The sequence below is a fragment of the Marmota flaviventris genome, chromosome 3 (genome assembly GCF_047511675.1).
Source record: "Marmota flaviventris isolate mMarFla1 chromosome 3, mMarFla1.hap1, whole genome shotgun sequence".
Classification (NCBI taxonomy): domain Eukaryota; kingdom Metazoa; phylum Chordata; class Mammalia; order Rodentia; family Sciuridae; genus Marmota; species Marmota flaviventris.
Genome location: NC_092500.1, coordinates 100,969,664 through 100,983,730, shown reverse-complemented (window position 1 = coordinate 100,983,730; position 14,067 = coordinate 100,969,664). Strand labels below are relative to the sequence as shown.

General features: G+C 36.9%; 1 protein-coding gene across 11 annotated transcripts in view; it reads right to left on the bottom strand.

Moving 5' to 3' along the window:
• Positions 1–14,067, bottom strand: part of Slc20a2 (solute carrier family 20 member 2) — a 101,358-nt gene that overhangs the window by 43,862 nt on the left and 43,429 nt on the right. For 10 of the 11 annotated variants that reach the window (XM_071610160.1, XM_071610163.1, XM_071610166.1 and 7 more), the window contains one exon: positions 1,269–1,821. In XM_071610160.1, coding sequence (XP_071466261.1) covers positions 1,269–1,557 — 289 coding nt within the window. In that variant the 5' untranslated portion in view covers positions 1,558–1,821. Of the gene's footprint in view, positions 1–1,268; positions 1,822–13,186; positions 13,252–14,067 lie in introns of those variants that run through there. The other variant, XM_071610168.1, reaches the window with a different exon arrangement.

Sequence of the window (14,067 nt, the reverse complement as noted above, 5' to 3'; positions counted from 1 at the left end):
TCTTGGTACACCAGCATCTTACCTCCTACTGCAGGACTCTTCCTACAAAAGGATATGTCCTGTTGAAAGCAGAAGGTGGTGGAATTCCTCTCTAACCCTCTTCTCCCTAACCAAATTACCCGTATAGATCAGCTGTCTGCTGTGACGTCATCTCTACCTAGAGGCAAGCAGAGAAAGAGTCCTGTCAGCTGCACTTAGTGTATTCCTGCCTGGACTTTTCTTTAAATTGCAAGGAAGTGTCCCCATAGTGTTTCAAGGCTACGGTCACTGTGGGCAAGGGAGAAATCACATTGACCAACCAGTTTATTTGCACATCAACACAGTTCACTCAGCTCAATTCTTTCCTTCATCTAGACAACTGAAAACTACAAATAAAAGGCCATAGTATACGCAGGTGACATACAAATTATGTTTTGGCCAGAAAAACCCACACACGTATCAAAAGTTGTTCCCAGTGGTAGAAGCAGAAAATCAAAACAAGAGCCAAAAAAAAAAAAAAAAAAAAAAAGGACTACTGATAACAAAAAAGACCAGAACTGCTTGAAATGTAACCACTTAAATTCATTTGGTAATGGCACTAGAACTTAAATGAAGAACACAAGAGTTAAAATAATAAATATTATCTGTTTAATTTTTGGTTCTGAGAATTCAACCCAGGGCCTTGTGCATACTAAACATGTATTCTGCCACTGAGCTACATTCTCACTCAGCCCCATGAGTGTTGGTTTTGTTGCTGTTGTTTGTTTTCCCAATGCTGGGGATGGAAGCCAGGGCCTTGCCCATGATAGGCAAGTGCTCTACCAATGAGCCACACCTCTAGCCCTCTAATTTATATATGCATATATTTTTTGACAGTCACATTTCAAAACGCTACATCCTAAGTAAAACCATAAATCAACCTTCAAGGAAATTTCATAGGTAAACTTTGAAAACACATTTAGATAATATTATTTCTTTCATAACTTTTAAATAACTCCAAAACAATGAAGAGCTACTCTATATTTTTCAACTTTGTGAGAAGTATTCACCTATATGAAATTTATTGTAACCATCAAGACTGCTAATAATTTGAGAAAATAAATGCTTCAAAAAATCACAACCAAATTAAATGCAGAAAGTGAGAAGCAATCGAATTGTAAATATGAAACATCAGATCAGTTTTTGAAAAGTTAAACCAAAAATCACACTTATGGATATGGAGAGAGTTGTAGTAGGGAAATAGGCCAGTGGACACATCACTCATTGGTGTAAAGACTTATGCTACTTACCAACCATTGCGCTAACTTCCCCAGCCATAAGTGTTTCTACGGTATCGTTGTATAGGTTCACGTCAATGATACCTTTTCGAATAGTCTCTCCTACTTTGGCCCCCAGCAACACAGAGCCGGTGGTTTCAAATATTGAAGCCAAAATGCATGCCTGCTTCAAGGTCACCACACCAGAGCCTACGGCGGTACCGAATGAATTGGCAACATCATTTGCACCAACAGAAAATGCCAAGATGAAAGCTATAATAAAACCCAAAATGACCATCCACAAATACTCATCCATGGCCATTTTGGAAAATAGGCTTCGGGTACTTTTCTTTCGCAGAAATATTTTAAATAAACAAAGCTTGAGGTTATAAACTTCGTAAGGCCGAGAGTTCTTGTAAACAGTGAGTTTGCTCTGGAAAGTGCTGGACAGTGTTAGAGTCTGAACAAACTGCTAACTGCTGGTTTTCAAACTACTGTCAGTACAGTTCATTTGGTTGTGTTCAGTCAGCAGTAAAACACATTCCATATTTTTTCTCCCAATCTGGGAAAGCTGTGATGTCTCCTCCTGTAACAAGAAAGAAAACAAAAGAAATCAATTACCCTAAGCAACATGTAACAGTATAACAGTTTGTTCTTTCAGAAATAAATGTTTTAAGCCTGCTAATGGGATCTAACTTTGGCATGTGACAGATCTAACCATAAAGCAATTCAAGGAAGATTATAATTAGACTCCCTCCGCCCATACCGACCAACAAATAAAACATTAAAAAAAAATAAAGCTGGATTCTAGATTGTCAGAGGTTGAAGCATGCTTAATAATTATAGGCTGACAGTAAGCCCTACTAGGTTAAGTTTTTATATGCAATTTGAAAAACACATTTGGTCATTATTTTCAGTGAGTTGCAATTGCCTCAAGTGAGCAAAAGATCAAGAAATGAAATGTTAAGGTAGTTCTTTAAATATGTGGAATGGGCCTAGTTCCTTAGAACAGTGATAATCAACTCTGATCCTGTGACACCATAGAGCGTGGCTAATTATCTACCTGCACATGTAGGTACACGGAATAAGCCCTTCATGCTATAAGTACACCATGCATTTGTCTAAAAGAAAGTCTATAAGCTATGGCTTAAGGTCATGCATACAGAGGGTGATGAAGGTGGGAACTAAAAGGCCTCTGAGGAGGAACATAGAAGACTAGAGAATGAAGTAGTCTATTAAAGCATGAGTCAGACCAAGTCACTATTCTGCTACTTCCCATCTCAGAGGAAAAGCCAGAGGCCTCACCCCGAACTGACTTCGACTCTTATCTACCTTCTCACTCTGGCTCCTTGCTATTCCTTGAAAACCTCAGGGCTTTTGTACCTGATGATCCCTCTGCCAGGAAAAATACTACCCTTTGACAGCTGCACAGCTCACTCCTCATTCCATTTAGGTGTCTGCTCAAATGTCACCATCCAGAGAGGCATTCCCTGACCTTAGAAAGGAGCAGCCCCTCCCACCTGCCATTATTCATCCCTTTTACCCTACTATTTTTCTTTCTCTACTTATCACCTGACTCATTGATTCATTCATTCTTGTTGCACTGTGTTCTCCCAACACAGGGATTTTTATTCACTGCTGAATCTCCAGTACATAGACGAGTGCCTGGTGTGGGGGTGATCCATAATCAATTTGTTGAATAAATGAAGAAGCTATTAAACGAATACTTACTCCTGCTTTGAGGAAGGACAGAAGATGCTACAAAATATATCTGTGCAGTAAAAATGTCTCTAAATGCTTCCTAACTACAGTATTCTGTTGCTATAGAGTCAAAGTACCAAACCTGTGTATTTTCTCTGAAAGGTGTTAGATGTATGGAATGGTACTAGCACAGTGTATTTCCTCATAAATATTTACTAAATTGCACTGAATGAATTAGGCTTATCTACAATGTCATACAGAATATAATACTTTGATCAATCAACTGTAAGTTATTTATGGGGAAAAAGCAGGACATAAATTTGCATATATATTGTGATTATGGCAATGCTAATAATGTACAATAAAAAACGAAAAGATGGCCTGGGGATGTAGCTCAGTAGTAGAGTACTTGCCTAGCATGTGCAAGACCCTAGGTTTGATCCCCAGCACTGCAGGGAAACAAATAACACACACACACTAAAATCCACCAAAATGTGAGTTTGAGTAGTAGTGTGATAGATGATTTTTTTCCCCTTTCCTTCCTGAACTGTATATTGTGGATACAGAATGTTCAAATGAGAATAATATATAATAATAAGGGTCAACAAACATATTTAGTATTATCTATGTATACAAAGTTGTAGGCACACAATTAAACAGAAATGTACACTGATAAATCTTATCATTTTCTAAGATTTTTAGCCTATGCAATTCTGAAGATTCAGATTCTAAGTGAGAGAATGAAAAGACCACTTTGAAGCAAAAGACAATATTCTACTGAAAGACATTTATTAATATTATAGGCACATTAAATCTATAAATAAAAATCAAGGGGCTGGGGCTTTAGCTCATGGTAGAGTAATTGCCTAGCACATGTGAGGCATTGGGTTCGATCCTCAGCACCACATATAAATAAATAAATTAATTAAACAAAGGTATTGTGTCCATGTACAATTTTAAGATAGATAACAATTTTTTGTACACTAAAAAATATATTTAAAAAAATGAAAATCAAAATATTTGGAGCCAATGTTATCTATCTTAAAATTTAAACAAATTCTTGATGAAATCTTATTTGTCAGACAAGACTGCCAAAAGGGACATAAGAACAACATTCAGAGGTGGAATGGGGACAGGAAAGATGGTGGAATGAGATGGACATCATTACCCTAGGTAATGTACACATGTGTGACTGCACATATGGTGCGATGCTACATCGTGTACAACCAGAGAAATGAAAAGTTGTGCTGCAACTGTGTACAATGAATCAAAATTCATTCTGCTGTCATATATACCTAATTAGAATAAATAACTAAAAAAGAATAAAAAAATCAACAATTACCTAACATTACATCTCAAAACCCTAGAAAAAGAATTTTTAAAAAAAGAACAACATTCAGCAAATATTTATTGGGAATTTCCTTTGGGCTAGTCACTAGGAATACAGTAAAAAAGAATTGATGTGGTTCTGGCACATGAGGGGATTTCAGTTCAGTGAATCCCGTGAAGGAAGCAGACACTAATCAAATAATCATGTAAGTGTGACTACATGCTTCAGTGACAAGGGTTATGAAGGAAGGACACATGACAATCAAGTGTCATAAGAGCAAACTGGGGCATGACCTTATCTGAGGACAGGAAAGGCTTACCAGATATCTACAGATCGTGGGAATTAATTCTGGGACTAGGGGAAGTGTTTATTCCAGACAACTCTCAAGGTAGGAAGGAGAAGAGACTGGAGGCAGGCCAGGGAGAGGGAAACCATGATGAAAATTGAGGTGGGTCACATGAAAGACAGTGGCCACCATGCAAACAATTTGACTACCAATATGGGTTTGAATTGGAGATGGGGCTCACATAATCAGACTTAGCATTTTTTAAAGATCATTCTGGGTGCAGCATAGACAATGGACTGACAGAAGACAAGCATGAATGTGGTGAGACTAATCATGAGCCTACTACATGGTTCAGGCATGAGATGAGGAATCCTGGACCAGAGTGGTGATGGTGATAGATGAAGGGAAGAAAAGTAAAATTCAACAGGACATGATGATGGTTTGCATACAGGGGTCGAAAAAGGTTAGATGCTACTGACATATGGAACTAGACTGAAAAATAACTCAGTGGGTTTTTTTTCTTTTTTACCTTTTGTGTTATTTTCAGTTTTACTTTTTAGTGTTAAGATAGGCTTTGACCACAGAACATTTCTTATGGATGTGCCACACTTAGAGGTAAATCATGAGCACCGAAAAGAAGAGTATACACCAGAGCAGCTGTGTCCTTTGCCCAGTTTTGCTCGAGAAGGTTATTAGTCATCTTTATGTTACCATTGTAATCATTTCAGCCTGGAGATTGCCTTTCCTACTTAGATAATCTTAGACTACTCATTTCCACAACTGTGTTTATGTTTCTTAATTTGGCTTTTCTCTCTCACATTCATAATCCAAGCTAACCAGACTGAGTCCAATAAGCATCAGGTTGAGAAAGGCTTGCCACTTTTTTTTTTTTTTTGGTAACCTAAATGATTTCTATATCTTAAATGTTCTATACTTAAACTTATAAGGCTCATTTTTGTTAACCAACACTTTGATTTTTCTCCCTTTTCTCCTTAATTTTTTTTATCAAACTTGAGCAAAATTTAAAAAATGCTTAAATAATTACAGAATCTGTTGGATAGAAAAAGATGGCAATGCTGCTGAATGGAGCCACAGGAGGGCCAGAGGATACTTTGCATAGGGCCCAAACCTTAACTGCCTAGAATGTAGAAGGCCAAATTCAGGATGAATGAGGTCTGATCAGGTATGATATATGAGAGTACTGTCTGTTTGAAAGTAGGATTTGAAGGTAGTAGATATCAAAAATCAGTGGGGAAACATTGACACATTCAATAAGATGATGTTGAGATAACTGTAAATGACTGACTATTTGGAAGGGAAAAAAAAAATAGATCCCTACCTCACACCAAAAATAAAAGATTTAAATGTAAAAGTCAAAACCTGAGAAGAATCAGAAAAAAAGAACAATATTTACTTAATATTGGAGTGGGGAAGACTAGACATAGCATAAAGGTAGTTAATAGAAGGAATCAATACACTAGAGTTCATAAAAATTATGTAGATGTGAGAGAGGGAGGTCTCAAGTGTGGAAATAGCACGGAGAAATGCCATCTCTCTTTCCACAGCAATGACTTTCGACAAGGGGGCAGTACTGTTTAGAATTTTCAGCTAATGCTCTGGCTCTTTCTAACACCCCTACAAGGTCTTTTCTGGAAAAGGTCAACAGTACTACATCAAAACATGAAAGATGATTGGAACAAACTTCTTAACTCTCTCTTACCCTGACTATGAAAGCCTCCTACATGGCTGAGATTTGTAGGCATGAATATTACAAGACACTCTTCAATTTTCAAATGCCACAGACTTCTTCCATTTGAGGAACAAGAATCTTTAAAGTATTTTCCAACTATTCCAAGAGGCACGGAAGGGTTTCTTAAGTCCCATCTCCCAGACTTGTAATATGTCAACAAGTTCCTCCCTTTCTTTCCTCAGCATCTTCTGTGCTTCAGCTGCCTCCCACCACCCTGTTCCTTTATCTATGCACCAGCTCCACTCTTTCACCAGGCCCAATGAGGCCACTTGGCAGGACTCAAGTTAAGTATTAGATTATGTATTGTTTGTGACAATGGAGATCAAGTCCAGGGCTTCGTGCAAGCTAGCTAAGCTTTCTATCACTGAGCTGTGCCACACCACTGCCTGGATTCTCTCTGTAATTTCTATCAGCATCAGTTGCATCTGTACCTAATATCCTCTCACTCACACAATTAAGAGCAGGAATGCTGAATAATTGTGACATTTAACACATCTATGCAAAATGAAGTTTGGGTAGAAGGGTCTCTGCTCTGGAATGCTGTCAAAGCTAACATATGAGGAAATTTGCAGTTTTAAAGGATTAGTCCATAGTCAACCTCCTTTCCATTGTGTTTGCTCCTGGTCTGTGAAGAATTTTTACCTGAGATTTCGTGGGCTACACTCAGACCAAGATTTCCCTCCAAAATTAGGTTACACATGCAGAGAACTCTGGCTCAGAAGCAATTTTCCAGTTTCCTCTCTTAAAGCCCAAAGGGTCTCATACCTACTCTCCAAAAAATGTAAAATCCATCTTCATGGACGCTAAGGTAAAATCTTGAATTCTGACACTTAGGTAGAAATATCAATGTACAGATATCTCTTTAGTAGTGATATACAATCTAATGATTGTTGCACAATAGGGACTTGGATTCCTCAGATGTGAAAATGACTAGCATTTCCTAATTCTGAAGATTTACTTTTAGAATCTTATTATTTGTAGAATAAAACATAGGAAAAATATTTCTTTTTAACATTTAGTATGTACATCTTGCCATATGGAGTTTCTAGTTAACAATATTATAATACCTGAATAGCTCATGAAAACTTCCACTTTATGCTTTCAAATTTTTGAAAATAATTTAAAATGTAATAGTGTATTCATGATAGAAAATATTGAGCTTCACATATTCACAATAGCAAAAATTGAAACCTTGCTGAAACTTTCCATGACCACCTTTAAACAGCATATTTACAAATATGCAGAGCAGTCAAGGAGAACATAGGAGCCTGAAGAAAAGGAGATGATATTTTGACTGAGGCAGAAGCAGGGAATAAAGAAAGGAAGGGAGGAGTAGGAAGGTAGAGAGGAGAAAGGAGGCGGGATGGAGGGAGAACGGAAAGAGAAGCAAAGTCCATCAAAAGAAAAGGCAAGACAATCAAGCCAAATGTTAGCTCAGGCTTATAGCATAGGGAATGCAACAACTATGGATCCACACAATAGAAGCAGGAAGAAGGCAGGTTTACTCAATGAGGATAAAGAGCATGAACATGGAGCCCAAGAATAAAGACGAAAGACATCTAACATGAAGGAGGTACAGACTTAAAACTGGAAAAGGAATTGCAAAGGCAGTTTGCTAATCTGTTGTGGCTTCCCTTCTGAGACTAAAAAAAAGGGGGGATCTTTTTTCCCCCTACATGGAGAGGGGGACTTTCAGTATGAGCTCTGAGTCCATTTCTGTCCAGCCAGCTACTGGCTACACCACCCCGAGCAAGACACCTAAATGACCCTCTGAAAATTGGAGGTAATAAACTATAACTTTTGGTTATGCACAACCTAGAAGTGATAACATAGTTGACTGCTGCTACCATTAGCAGATAAAGCCCTGATAGCTCAAAAGTCAGGATCTTTGAGGTCTGATCCTATCTCTGCTGTTAACTAGCAGTTGATCTTGGATAACTCACAAATGTGTTCTGAATCCAGTTTCATCATCTGCAAAATGGGAATGATGGCGACATGTATTTTACAGAACTGTGAAGAGCAAAGCTAGTTATATAAAAATGTTTTATAAGTTGTGGTGAGCCCCAAGCAACTCGAAGTAATTGATATCACTTAGACAAAGGACAAATAACAAGGTTCCAAAACACTTCTAGAAGGATCTTTCTTTCAATCTCTTTGCTCCCCATCCCATCTGGTAGTCATGTGGGTGTACCAAGTCACCTCCCTCTGGTCCTGCTCTTCTTCCTCAATGTACAAATCCTGGCCTTATCTTTGGTTAGAATGACACACATTATAAGAGATAGAAGCTTTTTTGAGGGGCAGAAGGTGAAGAAGTAGAGATTAAAAACAATAAAAAATTTCAAAAAGATAAAACCCCATTGGAAGATAAGTTGATAGTTTCTTATAAAGTAAAGGGTATTCTGACCACATAACCCAGTCATCTCCTCCTGAGGTATATTTACCCAAAAGAAATGAGACTACTTGTCTACAAGGAATTTTTTATCTAAATCCTGAGGATGGTGGTGTTTTCAAATGAAAACAGTATAATGAAACTAGGAAGTGATGTACTTGTTTGACATTCATCAAACCTTGATGACACTAGTTCTTGTTTTGAGAGTTGAGCTTTCTTGGCCTAAGTAGGGGGGTAGGGTATAAGAAGGAAAGGGTGAAAGGAAGAGCCCATGGGATAAGGAAAGGGCAATAAAGAGAGTGGATAACAAAGAAAGCTGCAGAGCCTTCAACCCTGGGAACTGTCAAGATCAGAAGATATCTTCAGTGTTTGTCAAAACTCATGAAACTATACCCTTAAATTGGTAAACTTAATATTGTCTATAAAATTCAATAAAACTGATTAGAAAACAATACTGGTCAAAAAAAGTAACATTTGCTTTTGATATTTTTCTTTTCTATATTGCAAGCATTGCCCCTATCTCAAGTCCCTCAGGATGTTATATAAATTATATAGTTAAAAGAAAGAAAGAATAGTTCTCATATTCAATGAAAAGGGGACTCTTCCATTGAGACATATAAAACTTGCCAGTTCAACTAGGGTTCAGGGACAGGTTATTACATCATGTTTAAAACAATGACAGAGAAAAGCAAAGAGCAAGTACAGACGATTAGAGGAGATGTTGAGGCAGCAATGCAAACATGAAGTTCCACAGGAAAAGATTAAAGATGTAACTCTTCCAAAGTTAAATATGAGAAACAGGTCTGCTGCTTTCAGGCCACTGACCTTCTCCAATCAATGATTTTGTACTTTCTTAGAGAAAAGTTTCCTGTGAAAGCAAGTCTCCCAAATGACTTATAAAGGATCTAAAAGGTATAAACCCATTTATTGTCATTCACATTTAAGGCAAATGTAAAAATTAGCTGGAAATCATTCCCATAGGAGGATCCACAGATTGAAGACATTTTAAATCTGGACTTGTGGGTACTTATACTGAGAGCTTCAAGGAAGTTAAACAAAGTTTGAATATGAGCAACTCATAATAAAATTGTCACTTTGGTCTGTAATTCATATCAACTCTAAAATAAGTTCTATAAAGTTATCAATAATGTATCTGCAGTATTACATTCTGTAATACCATCACCCATGAGGACAGTTGAGAATGATTTAGACAGTTCTAAGAAATAGTATGTATTCTCATGTAGGAAATGGTTCTTGTAAACTTGTCCGGCTGTGTCAGATATATGGCAATTTCAGTACTCTATCTTGAATAAGGAGTATCCAGATAACATATGGGTGTGTTTTATGACATTAATCTCAAATGGAGATAAACTAGTTTGAAATATGGGCATATATAGTTGTAAAAAGATGTTTTTTTACAATGTCATTTATTATAATCATGAAAAAGAGGAAGCCATCTAACTGTCCCTAGACAGGGGAGTGGCTGGGAAAATAGTGGCAACTTCTAAAAATGAAATATTATATATTTACAAAAATGATGCAACTTGAGAGTTTTTCATGACATTGGCACATGCTAATGCTAAGTAAAAAATGAGTATACAAAATTATATGTGGCCATAAGATCTCAAGTATGCTTAATAACTAGCAATAAGACCTTAAAGAACCATGCCCAGGGTTGACAAACAAATTTTTTTTTTTCTTTTATTTCAGGTGCTAGGGATTGAACCCAGGGCCTCACACTTACTAGACAAGTACTCTACCACAGAGCCACATCTTTAGCTGCATCCCGCCCCCCCCCCCCTATTTTTTACTATGAGCAATTACCACTTTTATCATTGGAAGACCTTCCAGTACACTAAAAAGGAAAGTACATTTCTAAAAAAATTTAGGAATGTATCACTAAAGTATGCTTAGATTTCTTTAATAAACAAAATGAATTTATCATGAATCTATCCAGATTTTTGGCCTGGGGCTCTCAATATTTTTTTTTCATGCTTACTACCTATAATGTATGATATAAAACACATCATATTTGTTCCTTCATTTAGCTGTTTTTCTCTTTTCTCTTTTGTTCTGGGGGCTGAGTACTTGGTAAAAAGGTCTCTGGATGGCCCTATAGCCTTCTTGTACATTCTGGTTTGCAGGATGCTTAAGGTACCTACTCAGTCACATTTGATACTTCTCTCAAGATTTCCCTTCATCTTTCTTCTCCTTCTCTTGAGGTTTGGCCATCACAACTGAACAGAATTTAAAAATGTCCTCATGGTGCCAAGTACTTTGCAGTCTTCTTTTTTATTTTTTACTGAAACAGTATTTCAAGCAGCAACCTACAATTACCCTTTTATTCCTGTTTTAGTTCAAAGAATTATAAAATCAGAGAACATTTGACTTTGAGGGTACTTTAGAAAATATCTAGTCCAATTTTGGTCATTTGAAAGATGTGACAGTCCTAAGTCAGAGTAAGTTTAAACAATGAGTTCCTAAACCCACTGTCTAGTCATGGTAGAAGGAACTCAAATGAAAACAGTATAATGAAACTAGGAAGTGATGTACTTGTTTGACATTCATCAAACCTTGATGACACTAGTTCTTGTTTTGAGAGTGGAGCTTTCTTGTCCTAAGTGGGGGGTGGGGTATAAGAAGGAAAGGGTGAAAGGAAGAGCCCATGGGATAAGGAAAGGGCAATAAAGAGAGTGGATAACAAAGAAAGCTGCAGGGCCTTCATCCCTGGGAACTGTCAAGATCAGAAGATATCTTCAAGTCCTGTCCAACTCTATTATCCTACACCAACAAGAGACCACAGGATCTGGAAGAGGCATTTTAGCCTGAAACTGAGAACCACAGGATTGTCCTGCAGGGAGAGGGGCTGGAAATTTTTGACCGTTTCTTAAGCAGGGCAATCGACAGACTTCATGAATTTATGGAACATGAACTAACTTATTTTGGTGCTCCATCTAAAGTTTCCACTTGACCTGCAGGGGTCAGGCCTTCTGTAGCCTTTCTTCTCTCCAGCTTCATTCCTGCTGTATTCACTCTGCCTCCTACATTTTTCTCATTCTGACATTTAAATTTCTTTCCAGCTCATAAAGCTTTTGTATTATTTAGATGTTTTCCACATAGCCTTTGCTCTCTGGGAGTGTTATTATACAAGTCTATTAAGTAAATATATTTTTAAAGGATAAAGAAATAACCAGCAAAAATAATTAAAATGAGATAAAGTTCAAGGAGTTAAGAGTGATTTGGTCTAAAAAAGAAAAGATTTAGAAGGTACTACATGACTCCCACGGAAAATATTTTTAAAAAGTTGACAGACTGCCTCAGGAAGGGTGGGGGCCATTTCCTTGGTGATGTTCTAGTGGAAATGAATGGCTATATGGTAGGTTACTGTAAACAAGCTTAAGTATTTGCATTTTAAATTTATAATTCAATGAGCCCATGGAAAAATATTATAAGGAAATATATTTCAGCCACTCAACTCTGAGCACGTAACACAAGGAAGCAGTCTTTCCTGTAATAAAAAAGACTGAACCAGGTGCTGTGGTACATGCCTATAATCCCAGAAACTGAGGCAGGAGAATCACAAATTGGAGGAGGCCAACCTGGGCAAGACCTTGTCTCAAAATAAAAAATTAAAAGGCTGGGGACATAACTCAGTCGTAAAGTACCTCTGGGTTCAATCCCCAGTAGCAAGAAAAAAGAAAGAAAAGGAAAGAAAGACTGCATTTGGGTAGGAGGAAAAAAATTATAACCAAATGAGCTGTTGCACTCTGAAATTAGTTCCCATTGAAAATGTGGAATTGACTACAATTGAGGTTTTTAAATGGATTATTACCTTGCTAGACTGTTTTAGGTACAATGCTGCTTTCAAGCAAAGGACAAGAATGACTAGCTGAGTTTTATATACTTATTCCCACTCTAAGATAGAAAAGTCTTCTAAACATTCCTCCCTTTCACCCTTTCTTGTACTCCCTCTAGATAGGAAAAACCTGAGAACCTCAGGGGAATCTTTTTCACTAATAACCAAAAATAGGTTGATTTTCACAAGCAAATCATTTATCATATGAAACTTTTATCAACTGGCAAACCCAGGATCCCGTGTTCCAATTCTGTGCCCTTAAGTATTTGGTGGTTGGGCTAAGTTCCAAGAGCTATATTAGGGAAATACTTTCCTTTCAGCCAGTTTGAAATGGAACCATGAATGTAAATAGATATCCTGGTTCTTACATATTTATTTACTAATTTTTTCTGATTATTTTGGGGCTCAATCAAAACAGGGATAGTACTTATCAAAACCTTGATTTCCTGATACTACTACATAGTTTTTCTATAAATATACAATATTAATATGAATAGTTGATAAATGATTTTTATCTTAACTATTTTCCATGCTCAACTTACAGCCCCATATTTCTTGTTCCATCCAGAGATTCTTAAGCAATAGTTTATAAGCAGCAGAAAAAGCAACAGAGTACAGATAATTATTAAATGGATTTACCCAGCCTCTTCCATTGTGCTATGTAGGAGAATGTCCAATTCTCAGAAGTGCTTCATTGGAAGTGTGGAAACTTGATTCAACTCCACCAATAATTTGTCAAATTAACAGGGTAATCAAGTTAAACAAGACAAAAATTCACAGAATTGCTCATTTGACTGATAACTCAGGTAGAAATTTAGTAGTTCTATGGATTTCTTCCACAGAGACTACCTAAATTGGAATCTTTTTACTAAATCAAGAAACCATAAGCTTTTTTAAAAATGTTACCATCAAAGAACCATGGAAATAGCTAAAATAACATAAAAGAGATAAGAGATCATAAAATTTCTTTGAAAACCATTTCTTCATTCTGAGAACACTGGCTTGCTCCTTTTGTATGATCAAGAACTGGCTCCCTTACCCTCTATTTTCTTCAGACAACATGGAGCAAGGGAGGATGCTCTGATATAAATAGAAAGACACTTCTTATAATAACCAGAACTTAACCAGACATAGTTCCTCTTTCATAATATTTTACACAAGCTCAAAAAAGGAAGAAAAATGTGTAATTATTCTATCTTTTATCATTACCTGTTTACTTCTAACAAAGCTTTGGTATCTTTTCGGGAGTGGCAGGGAGGGGAATTCAAATCACTGTCTACTGTCACTTCTTTTCAGCATGATAGCAATGGCTTCTCTCAGTTTTTATTCAGGAATGTTTTTATTTTGTCTTCACTTTTGAAAAATAGCTTTGTGGGAGATGGTTTCTTTCAGCACTTTCACTATGTCATCTCGCTACCTTCTGGCTTTACTGTTTCAAGAGATGACAGTGTTTAAACCTTATTGGAATTCCACTGTATTTGACAGTCATTTTTCTCTTGCTGCTTTCAAGATTTCCTTTT